Genomic DNA, 24,803 nt, shown 5'->3' on the forward strand with positions numbered 1-24,803 from the left:
TTTACTTCCCAATGACATTACCACGCTGTCTAGAATTTTTCCCATGCATTGGGGTTTGAAACACCTCGACTTTCCAGCAGGAACACAGCCATAGAGTTCCACAAAATGCAATCTTGTTTTTAAAATCCCTGGTCTCATCCTGCTGCAGCCCTTGCAAAGCCAGGCAGTCACGGGGGTTGTCACAGAGTTGAAAAATCATATTTGCTTTTATGCATAGTGAGGAATAAAAGAATCCGAGTTTAAATACTTTAATCCACACACTTAAATCTACAGAGAAATACAGTATAAACAACAAGACAACAAAAAGATGCAACAGGAAATTCAGTAACAGAGTCAGTGCTGTGAAAAACCTGTATTTACAAACTTCTATGACGAATATGGAGCAGATGTTTCTCAAAAGAGCCTTCTGGGAGCGTAAGTCACAGGGACAGGCCATGGTACAACTCACTGAGGTTTTCAGTCTCCCTTGTGTTAATGTGGAGTAACACCACAGAATGGGGCAGTTCTGTGGCTTTGCTGAAGCTGCAGCTTCCCACAGACAGAGCCTGACCCAAGCTCTCAAACCTCACATCAGCCCGTGTCATGACTGGAGCACACATCACAAATTTTTATGAGACACAATCACAGCTGCTGTGCTTCTGCAGCAAATAAAGAACAGCCCTCCCAGCTTTTATGACAAAGACTTTTTACAGCAATACTTCCTCATCCTCCCATTTCAGCCTGCCTCCTTCTAAAAACCAAAGGAAAACCAGTTTGGGATTTGAAAATGTCAGTTGATGTCAAGGAAAAATTGGAAAAGTTTGATTTAAATGTTTATTTTGGAGGTTCAAGATTATGGTGGCTGGTTCTTTCCTTGCAAGTAAGATCTCACATACTGTACAGCTGTCAGCAGTGGGGTTTGCTCTGAGTTTCTGTTCTCTGAGGAGAGAGGCAGGAATGATGCAGAAGGTGTCTGTTTATGTTTGAGCACTAAATACAGATCTCAAACTGCACCATAAGGGTACAACTGATCTGTCAAGAGTCCACTGATCACTCCTCCCTTACTGCTCGGTGGGAAACAAAAAAATACTGAATCCCAAATGTTACTTTTATCAGATGAAAAAAATCTAAGATGTTATAAATTCTATTTTTTGACCTATTGCACTCTAAGCTCATATTTTTCCTGTTTAGTGCAATGTCAGAATATATGGATAAACACATTCAATGCAAATCCCAAGCTGCAGCATCACAGTATGTGAAGCTAAAGAATAACTTTTTTTTTTTTTTAACTGCTAACATGCTGGTATTTTCTTGTAAGTAGTTATTACTAATTTGAAGTTACAGCTCTTAAAGGTAACGTTTTTACAGTATTCTGATTACTAAACAACTGCTATACATATTTGAAGTTACAAGCTACAAAAATAAAAATCCATTCTGTTTAACTATAAAAATCCTAGAAAGAGAAGATGGCTGGAGGTACTCGAAGGATTACAGCAGTTGGTAGCAGACAAAATGGCTTTTGAGGGATGTAAACCTTTAAGTTACAGAATGCAATAAACTCACAATATAAGTTCCCACGTAATCTTAAAAAGAAAATTGTTTTTATGCTGAAATCTACAAACAAGCTGCAAATTAAATGATGCAAAAAATTAATTACATACAGCAGTAGGGGTACACAGGAAACAGGGCAGCATTAACAAAGTACAATTCTGAATACATTCATAGTGTGAAGGGCCAGATCCTCAGCTAAGAAAAGTCTGCACAACATCACTAGGTTTAGTCAAGGCATGTGGCTTTATCCAGCTGGAATTATCTCCCTGAGATGCCCAAAACCTGAATTGAATATTCAGCACTCTAAGCAAGAAAACAAAATTGTGATCATGTCGTGCCTTTAGAACTGTGGCCTCAACAAGAGAGAACATGTAAATTCTCTCAATATGTTTAATTACCAATGAACAAGTGGTCTCTGCTGTCTCATCCCTGTGTTCAAGCAGCAGCTCTGATTTCTTAGAAAAAAAGGAATTTTTTAATTAAGTAGTTCACATTCAACAGAATCAGTTATGTACTGGTATTTTTAAAACTGAAGACAACCTAATCTACTAACTGAATATTCAATTTTTTCTTTTCCAAAAAGGAAGAAAACTGTTAGTAGTCTGAAAGGATTTTCAGTTAGAACACATGCAAAGATTCCTAAATGACCTACCCTTAGACTAACTGGGTTCCAGTGCTGCTCTACCAAAAGCATTTGTTGCCAAGTAAAAGAAGAGTAACTACCATAACAGTGGTACCATAGTGCTGCTCACAGCTAAAGGTGCAGTGCTTTAGGCTTTTATTTAGCCAGTGAGATACAATAACTCACTATAAAAGCTCTGAGCTTCAGTGCAACATAAGACAGAACCAGAAGGAAGGGGCCAAACTGAAACCAAACCCTTTAACACTCAGTTCTCAGAAGGTGGAGAACGAGGAGGTTCCTCCCCAGTAGCAAGGAACAAAAACTGTCCTTTCAGAACAGGCCAGGGGGTCTGGGATCCTCTGACACCTCCCAGGGGGTGATGGTGACTGGAAAAGCCAAGCAGGTGGCTCACTGGGCTACCAACAGCTGTGTGGAGCCATTCCAACTTCCTTTGCTGACAGGCTGGCTGGCATGAGCATAAATTGGACAGCAGCTCACTGTCCTGGCTTCAGCAGAGCCTCTGATACTGTCCCAAATGACGTTTTTAGCTGAAGTTAAGCCAGCACAAAATGAGTAATTAAATGACTGAGGGACAGAAGTGCTTACAGAGTAGTTGTAAACACCAGCAAGAGGGGGAATAAATTCTCAATCTGAATCAGCTGAGGTTGCACAGAATAAACCTTTACCTCACTCTTGCTGTAAGCACTGCCTCAAGATTATTGTCTCCAAGTGTGTTCAAACATGGTAACGTTTTTTGCAACCAGGAGAAACTCCAGTCTGTTTTCTGACAGCAAGTACTTAACACTTCTAACTAAAGACAGTGGTGTTTCAAGTTCCTCAGTGACCAAGAAAAGCAAGCCCTGGGGGGAAAAAACCATATGGAGAAACACTGGAAGTGAACATATAAAAAAGTATCAAATAAATTATGCTACAGTTTTTACACTATAAACATGAAATGCAATTCGTAACAGTGCTGAGAAAAATGTTCAAATTTGAACAGAATCCCAAATTAATTTGAAACCAATATATTACTATTGCAGGGAAAGAAAACACAAGACTGTGTTCTTCAATAACTGCAAAAGTTCCAAAATGCTGTTAAAGGTATGCTCTAAACACTACCCTGACCTGCTTTAAATACCGAGAACAACAGACATACCAAAAAAACGCCGAAGCATAAATGAATGCCATTTACCTCAGCTGTTTTTGAAGACAAAAAATGCCAAGTTTTGACTTTTTATGAAGTCCAGACGGGAAGAAAGATCCAGCTGGCATTTGAAACAGCTTAACCCTGCTACGAATTGCTGAAGTGAAAACACAAAGTCAAACAAAGCCTATGACAGGAGGTTCTGTGCACATGGAAACACCCACCACATCCTCTCAACACCTGTAAACAAGCCCGGTGTGAGCCAGGCAGGGAGCTGACCCACTGAAAGGCTTCCCATGCAAACTTTTTGTATTTCATGTCACAGGACTGAGAAACCACAGTAAAGTTAAGTTATCAGACCGAACTTCAGTTAAGCTGATAAATGCAGCAGTAAGACTTAAACATTGTGAATTCGCTTTTAAGTGCTTGACCACTGATGTTATTGTTTGCTCTGTACATTTTATACAAAGCTATGATGTATGAAGACTGACAGAAAAAACAATTCATTACTTGTCTTTTTGAAACATTGCTTTCACTATTTTTCCAATGTTAATGATTAACAGGATAAGGGAAAATTCTTCCATGCAGGACAGGAGCTCCAGCTGCAGAGTCCCCTCTCCCAGACAGAGAGAGGCTCTCCCTGTGTGGTTTTCAGGATTCCAAGCTACAGGAGGAGTATCCCCTTCTTGTAGCTGTTTGAACTGGTGCTTTATGCACTACAACATTAAAAAAGCATGGAACAGTTTACAGTCACAATGCACAGGGTATCAGGCAGCTACAGCTCTGTTACAGATCAGCCAAGAGCATTTGTGCTGTGTTAGACTCTGGGAGCCCACTGCTGACACCAACCATCTGCAGTGGGACTACAAACAGTTCCATCAAGGGAACTGAAAACAGGTGTTAACCCAATTGGCAACAAGAGGGAAGGAGGATACACTGAAACCAAAGGACAGTTGGAAGCAGCAAGACTTCCCAACAGATGCCAGTGCTAACAATGTGTGTCTCCCAAGAAGGTTTTGTGTCAGGTATGACAGCTACACAGCTACACTGGAAGGGTGAGCCCATGGCCCACTGGGAACTGGACATTTCAACCTTAAAGAACCAGCAGTACAATTTCACAAGAGGCTTCCTCGTGCTCACCACGGCCACATTTGCTGCCATCACCATCTGAGACACAAACTTCACAAACACGGCCATTTACCAGGGGGTTTTGCCAAACAAGCACCCACTGAGATGCTTTCACTTCGTTTCTCCAGTAGCAATGATGGATTTACATTTCCCAGAGGGTTTCTGGACTCCCAGGGAGCTGCAGTAAGTGGCAGGATGCACAAACACCCATTGGGGCAGAGAAACCAACTCACTGCTCACCTACAGCAACACAAGGAGCCTTCAAAGCCTGGGCATCACTTATTTCTCTTTTAGATGTCAGGAGCCCAAAGACTGAAGTTTTTGAACAGTTAAAAGTTCTTAGGCTATAAACCAATTTGAATCAATTTGATCACCTCATCAACTTCAGGTAACTCTTTAAACTGCATCATTTAAAGTAGCCAGTGGTGTCATTTCTCTTGAGCAAAAACTGCCTTTTAAAGCACACACCCTGCTTTTCCAGAGACTTGTCATTTGTTTGTAAACAACAGTTAGATAAGAACCAGAGCACAGAACTTAAATATTTTTAGGATGCTGATGGTAACACGTTATAAAAAAAAAAATAAAATAACTTAACTGGTAGGATTTTTGCTAATACAAACTGAACCTTTTAACTTAAAAAAAAAAAAAGGTAGTGGATTCATCTAACATATCATACTTAGGGTATTTTAAACACTTTTTACATAGATTTAACTATTTTTTATCTATATTTACATACAATAAAATAATTAAAACGAGGTGTATAAGGCTAATGAATATGGAATTTACAAATGGCTTCTGTTTACAGCTCATTCCACTCTAATCACATTTTCAGACAGCTACAAATTCACCGAGAATCAGTAGTATTGAAGTTCTAGTACATACACGTTCTACAAGGAATACCATCAAGTTAAAAACACTCTCCAAAGAGGATTACAATTGAAGGTTTTAAAAATACTGACTTTGCCAAGTTTTCAATAAATTATTTTAAAATATAAATAGTTCGTTCACTGTTAATGAAAACGTCATTTTACAGATTGCTGAAAAATGGTCTCATTTTAAAAAACCTAGAAACACAGCCTACTTTACCCAGTGGTTTCACTTCCTGTAAGCACAAAGAAAAAACAAACAAACATGGGGGACTAATGACAAAAGCAGCAACATTTAAAGTTCAGACCAGAGCTCTCAACCTCTCCTACAATCTTGGCTTATGCAGCATAAATTCTCTTCCTACTTGGAAGAGCACCTTCAGTAACTGAACTGGACTAAACTGACATTTTAAACCCCAATTCATCTCTCACCCACTGCAGGCTTAAAATGCCTACAACAAAAGAGGGAAAAGGAAGCAGGTTTTTGCTTTTGTTAACCACGAAGATGTTTTCACCTGAGAAGCTTTAACCTGAGAAGCTTCAGATAGGCCCAACTGACAGTCCCTGTGTACTGTTTACATGTTCTGAACCTTCAACCATTCATCTTTTTCTCACCTTATATTCATAAGGGAAATGTAGGTACCAACAAGGTGTCTTTGACTCCCTAAGAGCCAGTCAGAAAACAAATGCCTTCATGCTTTTTTCACAATCCAATTATACACAGGAATGCAAGAACCTGCCAACCTCTGCAAACTCAGCTCTCAACCTCCACACTTAAAATGGACACAGCTAACAGACTGATTTACTACTGACCATTCTCAGGCAATTACGAGCCAAGAACTTTAACAAGTCTTTAAAAAATACCCCACATTTGTCAATCATCATTATTTCTTTAAAACCTTTCCCTCTGAACAGCCGAAAAAGGCTGCTCTTTGTCCAAGTTTGCCTCCAAAAAGCCTCCCCAAGAACTGTGATGCTGCTATTTACAAAAACTAGCATTAGTCTCTCACTGAACTGAAGCAGAGTCAAGTTACAGGATCATTCAGTGCAAGTCATGGTACAATTACTTTGAGTTGTATCTTGGATACTCAGGATGTCAGGGGTACTTTATGGCTTACAAAGCCACTGAAAAAGGTCATTCACTGACAGAACATTTCCAGAAACCTTTGGTCCAAAAGCATCTTTTTCTTGCTGACCACCTTCCCAAGAGCTCCCAGATGCTCCACTCTCTCAGAGAACAGATTAGAAATGCACTGTACAGACAGTTATTTCTCTTGCTCCCAAGCAGAGGTGGCAGCCAGGAGCAGGCTGCTGTCAGGAAATCAGCCCACATCCTACTTGGTCTGGTTTTCTGTTCTCAGAAAGAGGGCAGGTGGCAGCAGGTCAGACTCCCAGCTGTTCCCCTTTCCAAGGGTATGAAACATCCACCTACTGTACTGTGTTTGTGCAGAAGGTCTGATTCCACAGCAAGGAAGGGCTGCAGCATCTGTCTTTTTGAGGCGTTAGAGTAACTCACTCCTGCTAGAAAGGCTGGAGGGCATCACCACCAACGTTAAAGGCAAATTAGTTGTGATAATTCAGCTGTGAAAGTTTTCAGAAGTGTCAAAGCATGGCTTTTTCCTCAGCTCTAGTTCATTCCCAAGTATGAACTTTACGACATAAACCTCACTCTAGATTAGGTGTGTTTTAACGAGCTGAAGTTCCTCGCTGTCTCACGTTGAATTCCATAAAATCTCCGTGTCCTCATCCATCTGCTCTGGCCCAAGGTCCTACTCAGACAGGCTGGAAGCGTCGTCGTCCGTCTGTTCCCCCGAGTGGTACAACATCAGTGCGTGAGTCTTGTGGGTGATGGTGACCGTGCAGGGCCCCTGGGCCCAGGGCTCTCCATCCACCTGCATCGGCATCTTCGAGCTCTTCAGGATCAGCTGGGATCAAACAGAACAACACACAATCACAGCAGCTCAAAGGAGCCCTGAAAACCCCTTTTCCAGGTCCAATGTGCTGATGCCAGGCACGTTTCCAGCCTGGACAGGGAGAAACCAGCACAGAACGAGTTGCACTCACAGGCCACCAATGACAGCAAGGTGGTGAATTAGGACATAATTAATTTTTACTAAGCAAGAGAAACATCTACCTCAACTGCAAACTGCAACTTCAGATCTGACAGCTGAGTGGTTGAGATTCTGTACTGTGTATTAAAAAAATTCAGGGAAGCAGGTTCCCAACGGGCACTCACCCTCACTGTGTGTGCCTGCCCCAGGCGAACAGGGTTGGCCAGTTTAACCTGGATCTGGGCACAGTGGAAAGAACCATGAACACCAACAACTTCCAGAAGTCCATCATCATGTCTGTGAAACAAAAACAGGAGACTCTTCTCAGTGATGCTCATGAGCTCATAGCATACCTGTCCAAATATTGCACAGTCCTTTTATGGCTTCCACACGGAGAGGACAAATGTTCTACAAGTAGGGTCATCTATTTGTGCTGGACAACAAAGCACACTGAACAGCAAATAAAACCATCAAACCCTGCAATTACAGAGCAACACACCAGCTGGCTTCTGGAAATTATGGATACGTGACTTCCCAAGGCTCATTGTGTTTACCTAAAGCTCACAGTGGACTTCTCTTCAATGAACTTGTAAAATTTTCTTTCTTTTCACTCAGATATTAACCTACAGGAAAATCTTTTAATGGCTTAATTTTTTTCAGATTTGGGTAAAGGACCTTGCCCAAGTATCTTTCAGAAATCTTTCAGAAATCTTTCAGGATCACAAGCCTTGTAACAGAACTACAAAGTATATTTATATATGGCTTCTGAAGAAGGAAGTCACAGGAGGGAATAACTAATGTTCCCATACATTTCTCTCCTTAGTATTGCTCCAGTTTACTCAAGCATAGGAGTTAAAATTTGGACATGTTTTGTTTTTACTTTCTATTTTAACCTCCATTGAGATGTGTTCTTTAAGATTCTGAAATAGATCCATACTTTTTGAAGGTTACCTTAATTTGTAACAGCCTCTTCAATGCTACTGCTGTCTGTCACGCCAGACATTTTGAAAAAGTCTTTAAAAAACCCCTTGATGTGTGGGATGCATTTAGTCCAAGTCTCTAATATGAAGAAAATACATGTGAGACAGCCTAGGCATCCTTCTGATCTGCAGGTAAGCCTGGCTACATAAGCACAGTCTGCTGGAGGGAATTCCTTACACTACAAGGACAGTTAAAGGGAAAAAGCAAAGCCAAAAATGCACTGTGTACCTTGCCAAGGGATAAGGTTCATCCCCCATTCCTTCCCAGAGCCTGCAGCCACCTCCCCAGTATCCAATATTCAGCACAATGATGCCTTCCAAATTGGGCAACTCGATCCTCTCACCATCCAACTCTAGCTTTAAAAGACAAACAGAAGTTAATTACTGTGGATCAAATTCAGTACTTCAGTCTAAGCTAGTTATTCTCTTTATGCTCTTTTAATAAGCTTCCATTCAAAGGAAAATTGGCCCTGTACAAATAGAATGTGTTTTCTTTCAATACTTTAAAAAAAAAATTACTTCTGATTTCCCAAGATATCCTGAGCTGTAGTAAATTTCTGTTAGTAAAGAAAAGAGAAAGAACTCTCACTTATGTATGCCTCTGGTGCTAAGGCAAATTTTATCTGAATATCAGTGCTTGAACTCATAGAACTGAGTCAAGGCCAGATAAAAAAATAGGAATTTTCAGTAAGCTCAAAGACACAAATTCCGTGAAGGAAGCTGCAGATAGCAAAAGGAACATAAAAATTACTCCAAGGCCAGACCCACCCTTACACAAATATCACACAGATAGATGTAAAGTGCAAAGCTTCTTCCCTTTTTTTTTCCCCATAAGTTTTTACACTCCACTGACTATCCAGAGAATAAGCAAGCTAAAAAAACTTACCTCAACCTTTTTGTTAAGGTCTTTACATTCTTGTACTAAGCAGTCTTTGGTTCCATAAAAAAAATAAACAGCCTACAAAAAAAACCCCAAAACAAAACAGGGAGAAAAGAAAGCACTGTTAGAAAAAGATAACATATGGAGACTATTTTAAATATTCATGTACAGTTATGGCTTTGCAAACCTTATCTGCACTCAAACTAAAGTTTCCAAATGAGATGGGCTACAACTTGAATCAGAAACTTACTTTCCACTTGAAAAGGAAATAGGAAATGTCTTTAACCCACTAAGTTTCAAAGCAAATGAGAAATTCTGAGTAAAAACTGAACAAATAGCAAATTCCGTAAGCAGAGCCAAGGCTGTAACACTTGGGAGTGGGCTGGAAATGTTTTTATACCCATGGAATCCCCTCACCAAGAAAAATGGATTCAAACTCTTAAAACTGCATGAAAGGAAGTAGGGGAGTGAAGCAATGTAAAGCAGAAAATAGCCTTATGTCAAATCCACAATTACAAGGAGGAAATGTCACTTCACCAAACCCACCTTATTGATAATTCTGCTGGAAAACAGAGAGGGAGTCTTCTCACGATGAGCATGGAAATTTAAAGCCATGAGAGCATCAGGTCCTATAGAAAAGTAGTTGTTCATTGTGAATACCTGTAAGACAGAACTTTCAGTTATGGCCTTATTAAATATTATTATTAGGATTTAAAATTCAGAGTGTTTAGTGGGGAGTTGGTAAACAGAAAAATACTTATAGAGGTATTCCACAGAATTCATGTTTATACTTGCAAGCCATACCTTTGGTTTCCTTAAGTTGTAGTATCCTTTGTTTGTTACTTGAACCTTCCATCTGAAAAACAACAGTTGTTACTTAGACTCGTGACAGTTCTCAGTATAAGGTTGCAGTTAGGAATCCTATATCTATACTGGGATCAAGTCAAAAGATTAAACTTAGTTAAATTATGGAAGAGTTAAGCCCTGTAGAACAATTACATAAAGGCCAAATCTGGACCTCAGTTTTTGTAGTTCCTTCCAGCAACACTTGTGTTTCTTTACATGAAGTGCTGCAGTGGGCCATCAGCAGAGCTACAGCAGTACTGGGTCCTACACATTTTACCTTTTCACTGTTCCTTACCTGTCTAGTTTGATTCCATCTGCCTCCATGACATTCCGTAAGATCTGTTCCACAGGGACTTCTCCAGCATAACCTGCCCCCCAGCCCAGTGTGTTGGACAGGTCATTCCCTGTTCCCAGAGGTAAAATTGCAACTTGTGGGATATATCGTTCTTGGCCCTAGGACACAAAACCACTGTGTGTCAGCTCCTGCTCCAGCACTCATTGTCTCCATTTCATCCCCAAAAGCTCAGATTAGGTAACTACCATAAATCCTGACAGCAGCCTGTGACACAGAGCAGGGCACTGGGCTGGCACTGTCAGCACAGCAGATGGCACATTGAACTGCTTACCACAGGGATAATGTAAAGGAAGGAAATGTTAAACCACTGTGAGAAGGAAAGAGTACAAACACAATATGGAAACAGTGCACTAGGAACACTGAACAGAGTACTCCTTCAAAGCAATGATGCTTTGGATCTGGGAAGTGATATGAACTGAGAGATGTAACACAGCAGACTGTGAACAACAAGACACCAAAATGATCTTACAGGCTGAGGTGAGGTTGGGTCTAAACAACACATGCACATAATGTCAGTGTTCAACCACACAGAGAGACGCACACACATGTACGGGAGGAGAGGCAGTGTCTCGCTTTCAGACTGTGACCCACAGGTGGAGCAGGTGATAAACACCTCTGCAGAGCACAGTGACAGAAGCAGACACTCAGAACAGCTGCCTTAGCAAAGGGCTTGGCTCTCCTCACCACAGCAGGGTGAGCAGTTATTTCTCATGTACTATGGCCTTGGAAATTCAGCTGTGAAAAGCACTTGCAGTGAATTGGCACCGTGGTTACTATTTTTTCAAGCAGAGTTATCAGCCAGGTAACCTGTATTTGAGAGTCATGATAAATGAAGGGAGCAAATAACCTCCTGCTGATAATAACCTCAACAGTATTTACCTAACACCAGTGACTCAATTTGAGCAAAGAAAAACCCAGATTTCATGAACTCTATTGGCTCTGAGGGACAATATATCAAGTGTCCAAGACCATGTAACCATACCCTCATATTCATTAACCTTTATAGTTACTTTATTTCTACTTTATCAGCACACAATAATTCTCAAGATGAGTTTGATTATGCATGAAGTTGTAATAATGGCCTTCAACTACAATATTTCATGTATTAACAAGAAAGCTGCAGTAAAGAGGAGTAACTTCCTTTTAGCACTAGAAGAAAGTTTATTAGGTAAAGCACTAAAGCCCTTGTAATTATTCTCCATTCTTAATCTTCTCAGGAGTTCTTAGTAGTACCCCATAAACTGGAATTATCTTCCATTTCAAATCAGCAGTAAACACTCAGCTTATTTTTTCCTTCTCTACGTGCTGTTAATAGGTGAGGGTGCAGGCAGACAGACTCTTCAGAATATATCATAAGGAGCAGAAGCAAATTACTGCTCTCATTCATGCACTGGCAATATAACCAGTACAGCTGGCAAAATTATGAGGTTATTATAAAAGATTGAGAGTGCTGGGAGAAGCAAGCAGTCAGAGCACATTAGCCAGTGTCAGCCACGCTGTTTATGACAAAATAAATCTGTTTAGACAAAGAGGAAATAACAATGCATAAAATATCCTGCAGCTTGTTCTTGTCTTGTTTTACAGAAGAGAACAACTTTAAAAAGCTGTCATATTTTTCCTGAACTATAAGATGCACTTCCCTCAGCCCTCCCCCAATATGAATAAGCAATTCTGCAAACATTTCTCTGCAGGCCTATTCAGGAAGATGAAGGCAATAAATGCAGGTAAGAGATTAGGGGTAGCAACAACAGCAACAAAACTCATTTCATCATTAAGACATTTTTAAAATTAAAACCACAATACCTTTATCTTCATTTCATCAATGGCATCCAGGACCCAGCCCACTGTGCCATCCCCACCACAGACAAGAACCCTGACAGCGTTGCAAGGCAGCAAGGTACAAAGCTGGAGGGCTTTAGCAGGTGCAATTTTGCTCAGATCAAAAACCTGGAAGAAAGGGAAATAAGGAATTCCATCAGTTCACACGACATGACTCAGGATTTGCCTCATGGATAAACAACTTCGAGAAGCTCATTCCAATGCAAAACAAAGATCCTCCATTTACAATATCACATTAGCAAACGAGCTGTCCTGACTTTTATGAGCAGGATTTGGTTTCCCAAATTCACAACAGCTCCAGCTGTCTCACTAGGATTAAATGGACTTTATTAAACTGAGCTGAGAGAGTCCTTAGAAAAATCTGTATGTAGAAGCATGATGATGAATTCTGTGAAGATGAAAGACTTCAGATAAAAGTAATTTTAAAACACCCAGCACACAAAGAGGTTTATTCTTTAAAGCCTTATTAGGATGCATTTAAAACAAATGCACAGTGATTTCTCTTAGGCTGTATTCCATGGCTGGGTTTTGAACTTCAAAGGAAGAGTATTAAGGTGCAGCCAGGAAATCCAGGGAACAACTGCCTGCCTTACATCAACATCCTGTGCCATCCCACAGGGATTTTAAAGGGAAAGCAACTACACACAGCAGAAACTGTAAATGCTGACATTTCCACAAGTGAGGATTTAAAATACAGGTTTCAAATTAAGAATATCTAAATACTTCATTTTCCAAAAAGTGTACCCTGTTTCAAGAGTCAGATACTTCTCATTAACTTAATGACTGCATTATTACTGTAAATAAAAAAATCTGGACTGGTATTAGAATCACAACAAACTTGGGGGTGGGAGGAGCCTCTACACTTTTGGTTTCTCTTTATGAAGCTGTTCTTTCTGAAGGAGCAAACTGCATGAATTTGTTTCCTACTGATCTTCCACAAGACCCTGCTGCCATTGTGTAAGCGAAGTGATGCTTATTCTAATTTAAACCCTCATTTTAGGATAGTGGCTTTTCACAGCAAGTACCTGAACGGGGTTCAGCAGCATTTTAAATTCTCCAAGTAAAGTTTCACCCATGTTGTTCCCACTGCGAGTATTTGCCAGTATGATCACTGGCATCCAGTGTTTTCTGCAGTAAGGTATCACCTGCAAACGGTGAAAGTCAGTCAGTCACACAAATACTGCACGTTTGAAAGTGTTTTCAGCCTTGCTCCAAAACCCATCCCCTGTAAGCACTGAGAGGAGGAAGTCACCAATTAGTCTGAAGCAGTCAGAACAGAAACAAATATTCCTGACACACCAAGGCTGAAGATTCTGCAGTCCCCAGAAAAATAAACACACTACAATGTTATGAACACAGCAGTAAAAAAAAAAATATAATCACAAAACGTTCAAGAAAGTAAGGTACCCAAAGCTCAGTATTTTGGAATAAAAAAGCTCACCTGTACACTTGTGCTTCAACAACCATGTTAGTAAAATGACAAACACCTCTGAATTAGCACAGCAAGTATTTATTATACCTTGGAACATTTAGCTTATAGTTATTAACCTGACAATGCACTGAGTTCAAGTTTCATTGTGTGTTTGTGGGTTTATTTGGTCCAAGAAGCAGGAGGCCATTACCTTTTCATAACTGGTTTTTTTGTCTTTTCGCATCTGGTTGATTGTAGACAAATAGTAGGGTGGGATAATTAAGTCTTTGAATTCTCCAAATGTACACTCCTCAGTCCTTAAACAATCCACCATGCATTCATCATGCACAGTGTACTGACACCATGCACATCTGGAATAAAAGACCAAAGAACATGAAAACAACCCTCAAACAACAGGCATGTTGATTCTGTTCAATTATTTTAGACAGACTAACTTTCAGCAAAGTACTTATGTTGGCACACACCATTATAAGTAATATTTAAAGCACATTACAGGGAAAACCCTGCATTCCCTGGAAAACTAGGTATTGGCTACAGAAAATTACATAAATTGCTCCTGTGCTTTCAAGTCTAGGAAAGCATTTGAATTCTGTGGGGAAAAAACCCCCGAGAGTTGTAAATTAATTTTGTTCTCAGTAAAATATAGGTGCTATAAATATCCTCCTGCATTGTTTGTGATATTAACAGTTACACTGAAAGCCTGTATGAGAACCTGAACTCCTCTCCGTCCTTAAAGAGCACAGATAAAACATTTGAGTTCAATTCAATAAAGTACTACTGGTAATATTAATTGATGCATTTCTTAATACTGCTAATACCCCTTTAAATCTGAAACCTAAAAGGCACAGTGCAATGCTGGTGGAATTTTGTTATGCAAAACTGCTGTGTTTTTTGACCTCTTCTAAAAGCTGCCCTGGAAAACGGACTGGAACAAGAGGAAATACTGCAATATCCACTACCAGCCTCTGCAGAATGTTAATCCTCATTTGGTACATCCAAAGCCTTGATTTAAGCAGCTGGGAAAGCTATTTTTGGAGTTCCCCTGACTAATCCAACACACGAGTACCAACGATACTTGCCCTATACCGTGACTTTCTTTTCCTCTTCTTCCTTCCTTTCCCCTTTGCCTCCAAATTCCTCCCCTTTCCTCCTCTCCTACACACACTCTCAAGGTTCTGTTTCTGAAAGTAATACTCTTATACTGTAATTCTGCTTACTTACCAAGCACTTTGCCAGTATCACACAGAAGCAAAGCAAAAGCTGGCAGAATATATGCTTAAAAGAGGACATCCTTTGGGAAGGCTGAACCAACACACTGTAGTCAGGACCTGGGGCACTATCACTGTATTTTGGCACAACATGGCACAGCCAACTTTGCAAGCAGCCTTACTAATGACAGTGAAAGCCCATTTAATGGTTCCTTGCATTTTTAAACACTCTTAGCAGAAACTTTTAACAACACATTGTATTACAGTAGGTTATAAAACTTCCCATTAGCTTTTTTTGTGCATCCTTAAAAATAAACCTGAAACCTCTATAGGACAGTTGTTTGTTCTATTTGCACTGAGCAGATGCCAATTTTGAGGTGTGCAAACACACTGGTGTTCTAAACTGTGAGCTGTGCCCCCCATTGCTAAGGCTACCCACTGTACAAATGACAAATGTATCAGAACCTTCTTAATGTCACCCCCTAAAACACAAACTCTCTTGGACACAGAGAGTCTCTTCTATGTAACTACACAGCAGCTTGCCCATCGTGCTGGAGTAATGCAATTAAGAGAACGAGTGGACATGAGATGCAATGCCACACTAATCTTAATCTATGACTCAAATTACCCACAAGCATCCATTTTAATTTTAGGCTCTTTGAAGTTGTTGTTTTTTAACGATTTCTTATCTGACTACTGCAGGACCTCCTCGGGGGTGATGTCTACCATGAGCCCTGCAGAAAATACAACACTGACAGGGCACCGTACGCTGTGTTAGAGAGTCTAAGCCCCCAGCAGTACCTGTAGTCGCAGAGCTTGGGCTGGGTGCCGCACTGCTGCTTGCACACCACGCAGCAGCTGCAGAGGGGGACGTTGCCCCTGACCCAGTGGTGTGGGATGGAGCTTTGGGCTGCCCCGGCGCCTCTTGTCATGATCTCCTTGCAGAGGAAGCGCTGGTCCGCCTTCTTGAGGCAGCGCTCGCTGGCGCGCAGCCCGCAGCAGCCGCAGAAGGCTCCGCGCAGCATGTGCTGGGCGCACACGCAGCAGTACGAGGGCTGCCCGAACAGGTCCGTGTAGTGCCAGTCGTGCTTGCTCTTGCGGAAGATGTCCCGTATCAGCAGCTGCCGCCGCGACCGCTGGAAGCTGCACCAGGCGGTGATGAGCACGGGCAGCAGCACGGAGAACAGCGTCCAGAGCGCCAGGCGCCAGTCGGCCCCGCCCGGGCCCTCCATCCCCGCGGCTCCCCGCACTAACCCCTCGCTCCGCTCGGGCGGGCGGCGAGGCGAGCCCCGGCACGGCCCCTTCGCTCAGGGAGCCAGCGCGCAGCTTCATGAACCATCCTCTAATCCCTGCCCGCGGCTCGGCACCGACCTGCGCCACATGGGGCGGGCGAGAGGCTTCCTGCGGGGGCTCCTCCGCCGCCCGCCCGGGCCGTGCGCGGGGCCGGGCCGCCCCCGGGGCTGCTCCCGCGGGGGAGCGGCCGCTCGGCCCCGGCCGCCCCTCGCCCTTCCCTCCGCGGGGGGCACGGCGCGGCCCCGCCCGCGGCCCCTCGCCCCCCGCGCCGCTCCCTCGGCCCGCGGAGGTCCCCGCCGGCGGGGCAGTGCCGGGGCAGTGCCGGGCCCGCAGGACACGGCGCGGACCGAGCGGCGCCGCGGGACGCGCGGGCGGCGGAAGCGGAAGAAGCGGCCGAGGGCGGTTGCCAGGAGACGGGCGCCGCCCGCCCCGGCCTGTCGCGACATCGGGGATGTCGCCAGGGGGGCCTCCAGCACCCGCCACAGTGCGTGACGGAGCGGTTCGGCTCCGGCTCCGCCTGACCCGGGCCCGAGGCGAAGGCCGAATCACCGCCCTGTTTGTGTCTGCCTTGCCCAACCATAAATGCTCTTCCCCATAATTTCGTTCTGTCGTAGAGTCACGGAATCATCAAGGCTGGAAGAGACCTTTAAGATCATCCAGTCACACCGTCCAGCAGCACTGCCACTGTAACCCCTAAACCACCAAACCACATCGCCCAGCTTCTCGTAAACACCTCTAGGAATGGTGACTCCACCACCTCCCCGGGCAACCTGTTCCAATGCCTCACCATACAAACAGTGAAAAATTTTTCTAATATCTAATCTGAATCTCTCCTGTCTCAGATTAAGGCCATTTCTAGTCCTCTCACTGCAGGCACGGCAGAAGAGACCTGCCCCCACCTCACTACACCCTCCTTTGAGGTGGTTGTGGAGAGCAATGAGGTCCCTCCGAGTTGTGCCTTTATTGCCCAACATAAACGTTTCCCCCCATAATTTCATTCTGCCCTCATGTGTTCGGCTGTTTCCCCTGCAGCAGTTCTAAGAACAGTGACTGCTATTAGAACCTACAGGTTTTTGTGCTTTCAAAACAGTATCTTGAGCGATGACATAAATCCATACAATATATAAAAAATTTCTTGGGATTTTAGGGTCTTGGTATCTTAAATCACAGGCTGAAAAATGCAAATGCTCCACAGGTGGGCAATACCCAGGTTTCCAAGAAAAGTCCTATCAGAAAAGCATGTCAGAACAGCCAGACTCCTGAACTGCCCCATCACCACAGCACTCACATTTTTAGCTTTTAGATTTTTATGTCCAACATGGCACTGCCCAGGAGAGCTCCAGACAGTCACATTTCTCAATGCTGAAACTACCTGTTCGCAGTGACATTTGTTAACCTTCATCCTTACTTCACACTGTGTTTACTAGTAAGGACATTTATAATCCTATTTTCTACTAGCTTGTCCTGCAAAAAGAGGAATTATGTGAGTTTTCACTTGTATGATTCTATTAATTTGGTAAAAAACTCTGCTGTGTTTCTCAGCAGTGATAATTTGGCTTTGCTAGAGTTAAACCCCTTTACTATGTACTTCTCTGCTGGAGTAAAGTTAGAGACAATCTTTGAAAAAGATTTGCAGCTGCCTTTGAGATTAACATTCTGTAGTAGGCAATTGTTTCTTTAAAAAACCCTAATATACTTTAGGCACCCAAAACCTTCGCTTGCTGTGCCAAATGTAAGGTGATGTGCTTTATTTTCACAAATCTAAAATACCCAGTGTAACTCCGAAGCCTGAAGCGGAAAAAAGGTTTTCTATTTTCTTTCCCCCAGGAACAGAGCTATGCTGAGAATGTGTGTGCAGATAATAGACTAATTCAAACCTTCAGATCAGCTGTTCTCAAAATCATACTATTGCCCAAATTAAAGCATAAACAAACATTTGTGACCGACGTAGCTGCTTCAAATAGGAGGATGCCTTGGTCAGTGTTACTCATTTTGGAACAGACCGAGAGAACGCAGAATCAAAATGAAGAAGTTTCTTGTGTTTGTCTCCTTTTTGGTCCTGATGACCACTGTTACAGGTAGGAGTCTATATCAACAAACCTGTGTATGTGTGTAGAGCTGAAGAGCATATAAGTAGTAGTAGTTCAACCTTCTATTTTAGTTTTCATTATTCATATATTTTCATATCTTTCACTTTTAGTACTTAACTTTTTATACTGCAGGGTTTCTACTATTTGATTTTTAACAGTCATGCTGTTGTATTTGGTGTTTAACTCTCTGCATCACCACACTGTAGTAATTTGTTGTAAACCCCAAAAGTTTAATTTTAGGAGCTTACTATTTAAATCTTATTTTACCAAGGTCCTGCAAGTGGAATGTTCATTGCAATCTCTCCTTTTCAACATCTAACTCATTACTTTGAAAAAGAATCTTATAAAGCAACACAGAAAAGAACAAAGAGCTGGAAGAGTCACTAATGCCAGTGGTTACATGGTGCTGTTATAGTTCCTCATTTTATAGTAACATGAATATGTAGACTTTGCTTCCTACTAGTAGAACTAGAGAAAACACGAGTATAAAAATAGTTTAAAATTCCACTCCTATCTCCTGGAATGCAATATCCCCTAGGAAGGGGCTGTAAAGAAAGAGCACTTTGTATATAGACAAAAATCAGGTTTGGAGACACTTCATTTTGCAAGTGACAGGTAAAATATTAACTTTTTAATAATTTCAGATCTAATTTCTGCTTTTCTGTCTTTAGACACTTCACCAATTTTGTCTGAAAAAGAGGCCAAACAGCTTCTGAGAACTCGTCGTGAAAGCAGACCGAGAAAAGCTGGTTTCCCTGACGAGCCAATGAGGGTGATTTGACATTTACTATTAAACTACATTAACTAAAAAACCCCAACACCAAAACCCCCAAAACATTTGTGCTTAGCATTAAGTTTCTACAGATTTAATTCCAAGCAATATGTTATGAGTGTCACCCTTTTCAGCTGCTGAGTTCTGCCGTGAAATGTTAAAAAAACCCTTTGCATTCTCTCGGTAAGTGCTGAGTATTGCTCAGGAAATGTTCACTCGCAGAACGTGCAGATTATTTATCATGGCTCAAAAACACCAATCGAATTATCGAGAAGAAAGTGGCTTTTCATTTATAGAAATGTGGATTTCATCAGGTTGTTCCTGAAAAACTAAATAACAGGAAATGTCTTCTGCTTGCAGTACATTCTGCACTGTGGGCAGAGAGGAGATGCAGGTGTCAGTGGTCAGTGTGGAGATTGAGGTAGTTCTCAACTAGCTTTTAAAATCACTTTCATTCACTTATTTATGAGTGCTACAGATAGGATTTTTTTAATGATATTGTAGGAGTTTTTAGTTGCTAGCTTAATGCAACAGCATTGGGTTTGCGTGTGATATCTACACATATTTATTTCTAAACCCCATTACAACAAAAGAAAAAGTAAAAGAATTAAAAGGCCTTCTGTTTTACTTGCTTTGACAAGATGTAACATATAATTCTGCACTTCTCAAGGGTACTTAAGGTATTTTAAAATTACTGCTTGCTCCTTTCCAAAGTAAATAAACTGAGCTAAAATTACATGGTTCTGAAGAGGCAAACCCCACAGAAGCCAGAAGCACCAACGGACTGTGAGTGTGTGACGAGTGCAAGGGGCTCAGTTTGGCGAGGTACTGAACATCTCTGAACTCTGTAAGACATGAGGAGCACTAGAGACCTTGAGGATTGAGCTCAGACTGTGCCAGGACTGTGGAGACAGCTCCTGGTTTTCCCTTTCCAGTGGGTATTGTACACCAGCCAAAAAGAGTCCACCTGGCCATGCACCACTCTGGATGGACACGCTGTTTGTCAGGTGTGACACCACGACAAATCAAAGCTGTCACAAGGATGTTGCTCCACACTTGTTAACAGCCTTGTACACTGAGGGTTGCACAACAGAGCCAAAACTCACAAGGCTTCACTGCTGCCCACAACACTCAGGACTTGGTTGGTTTCTAAGCTGTTGTTAAATGAGCCCTGCAGTTTTTGCAAATTAGCAGGAATACAGCTCCCATCTGTGCTCATGCTTAATACACCACCAGGATTAATGTTATATAGTAAATATAGCACATATTGAATACAAAGTAAATAAAGCAGTAGAACAGTTGGGTTGAGGTAAATCCTGTATTGCAAGAAGTTACAAGCAGACGTGCAGCATTTAGTCTATGGCTTAGTTTTAGGGAGTCCTGTGAGGAGCAGGGAGTTGGACTTTATGATCCTTATGGCTTCCTTCCCACTCCAGACACTCTATGAGTCTATGACATTGTGTGGGGAGAGTAGGGAGCCAAGGCTAGAGAAGTGTTGTATCACTGACTCATCTGCTCTGTCCTTGCCACTCTCCATCCTACTCAATTAGGAGCAAACACTTGTGAGGAATTCCAACCTTCTTTTTCTTTTTTTTTTTTCTAGACAGCAAAGTTGACCTTCTGTAAGAAAACCCAAACATAAGAGTGTTTGTTTTGCTCACTAATTGTCAAGGTTTTCAGTAGCAAAGGAAACATCTTCTGGTAAAAAGCCAGCCCTTGCTGCCATGTGGAAAATGGAGATTGTCCCTTGTGAGTGAAGGTGCAAGGCTGCTGCATCCCTGTGCACAGTTCTACCACTGGCTCAAGGAGAAAAACTGATTTTGTATGGATGCTTTGTAGCAGAATGAAATGATTTCTGGGATGAACCCACCTCTGTTCATCTATTTTAAGCAAAAGCTGTTTGTACTAGGCCAGATCATGCTGAGCTGGGGAATGTAATTTGCAATTCTTTGTGACACTCTCTGACTTCCACAGTGCTGCTGGAGTCAAAAACCTGTTCAGTTACAGACAGCAAGATCTGCCCCCTTTGTTTATTACAAAAATGTAATTTATGTTGTCAGCATGTTTTAATCTTACTTTGACTGAGATCCTGCTTTTTATAACGTGGCCTCTTCTCAGTCATATAGTTCTGTTCTCTGCCAGCTCCTAATGCAGTCTCTCACCAGGGACTTGAGCCAAGTCTCCCTGTGCTGTGAGGAGAGAAAGCCCAGTAAAAGGCAGGAATCTAATGCTGCCTGCTGGCACCCAGGGTACCCACCCTCTGCTCAGCACAAAGAGCAGGGAGCTGGATGACAGCAGGAATACTTGGCCAGTGCAAAGGGTTTAGGCTACAGCTTCCATTCCAACAGTGCCTGCTGTGCAAAGCAATGGGGTGTATTTGGAATAAATGTATCTACTGTTCACAAAGCTTATGAGCCCACATGCACTGGGACTGGGGCTTTTTAAAAGTAAATTTTGTTCCTGAAGGAGGTCAAGTTTTTGATACACAGCCCACTTTACTTTGGTAATTTGTTGCTTAGACCAAACCCTCTCCTTATGAATTGGTATGGGAAATTCACATTATTTTATTTATCACAGAAAGACCAGTCAGCACTGATGTGTGCTACCCTCCTAGAACCCTTCAGAGTTCTGCCACATGATCCTACAAGGGGTTAATGTTCTTTAATCAGCAGGAATCAATTTTCAAAAGAGGCTACAACAGACCTATCCGTGAGAATCCTCTGTGCCCTCAGGACCAATAGAGGCTTCTGTGTCGATATGCAAATGAGAAATGTGTATGTAGACTTCCAAATTTATGAATATTGTTGTAAAATTCTTGCTTGCCACCTTTACTGATCTGGATGATGATGTCATTCATTAAATATTGCCAGGTTGGGGCAAGCTGACTAGCAACACTATTTCACTATATTCGATTATTTTAAGAGGTAAATGAATTGCTCTTACTTAAGCTGTAAAATTCTGCTGGTTCACTGGCCTGACATTAGAATGGAGTGATTACATAACGAAATTACTTCTTCTTTTCTTTAAATAGGAGTATATGCTTTATCTCCAGCGCTTGGAGCAGAGATCAGAAGAACAATTCCTTGAACACTGGCTGAATCCACATTGTCTCCCACACTGCAACAGGGATCTAGTGCATCCAATCTAATGTTTTTGCCTACCCTGCAATTGGTATATATATTTCTTCTACAGTGCATACTTATTTTATATATATATATATATATATAACATATATTTGGACATTTCTATGACAGGATAAGCCTTCCTGGGTTCTTTAAAATTTGTCAACTGGCATAAATTTGAATCACTGCCACAACAGTGATTCTATATCACTCCCAGTTAACTTTTTAACATAAAAGTTGCAGATTTAGCTCCATGTTTTCAAAAGCTTTTAAGCAGGAGAATACAGAGATGGTGTCTGTCAGGGCTGATCTGTTTCAAGAGACAGAAAGTTCGTCTGCTTAAAATTCTGCTATTTGTACATACCTAAATACCTTTAAAAATCTGGGTGTTGTGGTAGACTTCAATGGAGTTGTGCTAATCCACAACAAGCCAAAGGTCTGAAACTTATTTAAAAAGAAAAACATAAAACTCTCAAACCTCACCCTTAGGAGGTAAGCTGGCAGTTTTCAAAAAATCTTCCAGCTGAGGCACAGTTGAGAGCTGGCTCACTTAGCTACAGGAATTCTGCACAGCAGCTTCTCACAGGCCACTGTGAAGAATTCATGGTAGAGAAGTGCTTAAATGATTTGAAGTCCTTTAGATGTTATTAGTATGGCCAATGTCAGAATGGCTTTTAATTATATTTTGTTTTTTTCTGCAGATCTCCATGGGCACATGGATTTATACTATGATTGTGTTAAGGAGGAAGAGATTATTCCTGCATTGGCTACGTGCTCATTGTAGACCTGAACCTCTTTGCAATACAGTGCAATCTTAGTGATAGAGCAAAACTTCCAGCTACAAGTGGTTACATATGTTATAGACCACCATATATTTTCTACCAGTAATGATTGCATGCATGAATAAATGAACCAAGGGTTTCCCCCAGTTTCTGAGTTATGGGCAAGAATAAATCCCTGATTAGCCCTTTAAAGGGCACAGCTTTAGACTGTCTGAAGCAAGAGGACTTAGAGGGAGAGGTCCATAGAAAATGGGAGAATATCAACATGAAGAGGCAGCCAGCTTTCTGGACTTTAGAGGAATCCCTAATTACAGTTTTCTAGGTTAAATAACAATATTGCATGAAGACATAACATTTACACAACACTCTGTTTAATTGCCTGATGAGTATTTCATGTATTGTTTCATAATAAAAGCTTGGCTCAATTCCATTTTCAGATGATTTTGTTACCTTAGTCTTCCATACTATTTGCTGACAAAAATCACTGGAAGTGAGGCTCAGTATTGTGAGGTACTAAGGAAACATCAGAGGACTTTTTAGGATCAGCAGCTGGGAAGCACTACAGTGCAGTCTAACAATTTTGTATTTCTCTGCATAACTATCCCTTTCCTCTAGAATTCTGCCAGGAGGGGTTACATGTATCCAGCCAACCCTTTCCTGCCTGTGTGCCTCTATAACCTGTGCCTTGGAACAGAATGTCTTGTACAGTCAGATGGCAAACATATATCTGCAAAACAACATGAAAAGTTTCTCGATGGCTCTTACACGACTGTTATGATCTGTAAAGGCAAGAGAATTAGTTATGAATGGACCAAAGTAACTTTCAGAGCTCCTCATTGCAGTCACTCAAAGAGCCTGAGGACTGGTAGCAAAATAAAACACATTTTTAGGAAGATATATAAGGTAATTACTGCTACAGAGCTTTTGATAGGCTGGAATGGATCAACAGTCCTTCCACTATACTTTCTTCCAGTAAGAGAACTCCCCTAGATGACTCCAAGGAAATAATTTAAATCTCAAAGCATCAAAGACTTGCTTTCCCCTACTGCCAAGATAAATCTTAGATTAAATCTGGGAGTGTAAAAAAGCATAATCAGGCTGCTATTGTGGGCTTCATTCATAATACTCACAATACACAGATCTAAATTTGCATATCTCTTTGAGTTAAAGTCATTAGGTGAAATCCTGGCTCTGTTTTTACTTGCACAATGAAAAATTCATGCTGATGCCAATTATGCCAACTTTCACCCTGTGAAAGTCGATTTTCAATTACTTCTTTGAAATAAAAGAACTCCCATCTAGTTATATTCAATCATTTGTTAGATAACTGGTAAGGTTAAATAGGAGCTTCTAGGCCAACCTCAGTAACACTGAGCTAATCCTAAAACAAACATGTGGAATGGAGACTGTTTATTGTTTTAAAATTTGCTTTTTCACAATAGGGCTGAAGGATCTCATATAGGCAACTCAAAAGAAAAGTTAAGTGTTATTAAATCTAATGAACAAGGAGAAAACTAAAAACATAGAAAGGTGAAGTACTTCCAGGTCAATGATCCATGTTCTCTCCCACTTCATAAGGGAAGATATTATGGTATAGCGTTAATAGTCTTTAGCCCACTCATCTAGTCAATGGGCAAAAGAGGCAACTCATATTTGCATTCAGGTTCAAATCAAAACCATTACCAGTGTTTCTAGAATTCCATCATTTAAGCTTCTTTACAAAAGCAGAGTCTCTCTTGAATGTATCTACACTTCTCTTCTACTTTAGAACTGACCATTGAAGAACCTCCTGGTCCATCAAGGCAAGAAAATCAGCAGACACCATATAGGAAAGTCTTAAACAGGGGGGAAAAATAGTGTAAA

The 24,803-nt window shown here is 41.5% G+C and overlaps 2 protein-coding genes across 6 annotated transcripts; one reads left to right on the forward strand and one right to left on the reverse strand.

Moving 5' to 3' along the window:
* Positions 1-232: 232 nt before the first annotated feature.
* Positions 233-16,303, reverse strand: DGKE (diacylglycerol kinase epsilon). Its single transcript, XM_017812031.1, has 11 exons — positions 15,683-16,303; positions 13,864-14,023; positions 13,267-13,386; positions 12,206-12,349; positions 10,343-10,500; positions 10,006-10,057; positions 9,748-9,861; positions 9,208-9,279; positions 8,551-8,678; positions 7,527-7,638; positions 233-7,215 (listed from the first exon to the last, which is right to left on the reverse strand). Exons 1-11 carry the CDS (start codon positions 16,111-16,113, stop codon positions 7,060-7,062), a joined length of 1,647 nt encoding a protein of 548 aa, XP_017667520.1. The 5' UTR covers positions 16,114-16,303; the 3' UTR covers positions 233-7,059.
* Positions 16,304-16,603: 300 nt separating this feature from the next.
* On the forward strand, positions 16,604-23,353 carry CUNH17orf67 (chromosome unknown C17orf67 homolog). 5 transcript variants are annotated; one of them, XM_017812037.1, is made up of 5 exons: positions 16,604-16,658; positions 18,002-18,252; positions 18,936-19,036; positions 22,068-22,207; positions 22,860-23,353. In XM_017812037.1, the coding sequence occupies exons 2-4, from the start codon at positions 18,198-18,200 to the stop codon at positions 22,182-22,184; spliced, it is 273 nt and encodes a 90-aa protein (XP_017667526.1). In that variant the 5' UTR covers positions 16,604-16,658; positions 18,002-18,197; the 3' UTR covers positions 22,185-22,207; positions 22,860-23,353. The 5 variants fall into 5 exon arrangements, with proteins under 5 accessions (XP_017667526.1, XP_017667525.1, XP_017667523.1 ...); XM_017812036.1 differs by having other exon boundaries at positions 16,610-16,729; XM_017812034.1 differs by lacking the exon at positions 16,604-16,658 and adding an exon at positions 16,926-17,657.
* Positions 23,354-24,803: the final 1,450 nt, after the last annotated feature.

Source organism: Lepidothrix coronata, unplaced genomic scaffold, assembly GCF_001604755.1.
Source record: "Lepidothrix coronata isolate B3197 unplaced genomic scaffold, Lepidothrix_coronata-1.0 Scaffold34, whole genome shotgun sequence".
Classification (NCBI taxonomy): Eukaryota; Metazoa; Chordata; class Aves; order Passeriformes; family Pipridae; genus Lepidothrix; species Lepidothrix coronata.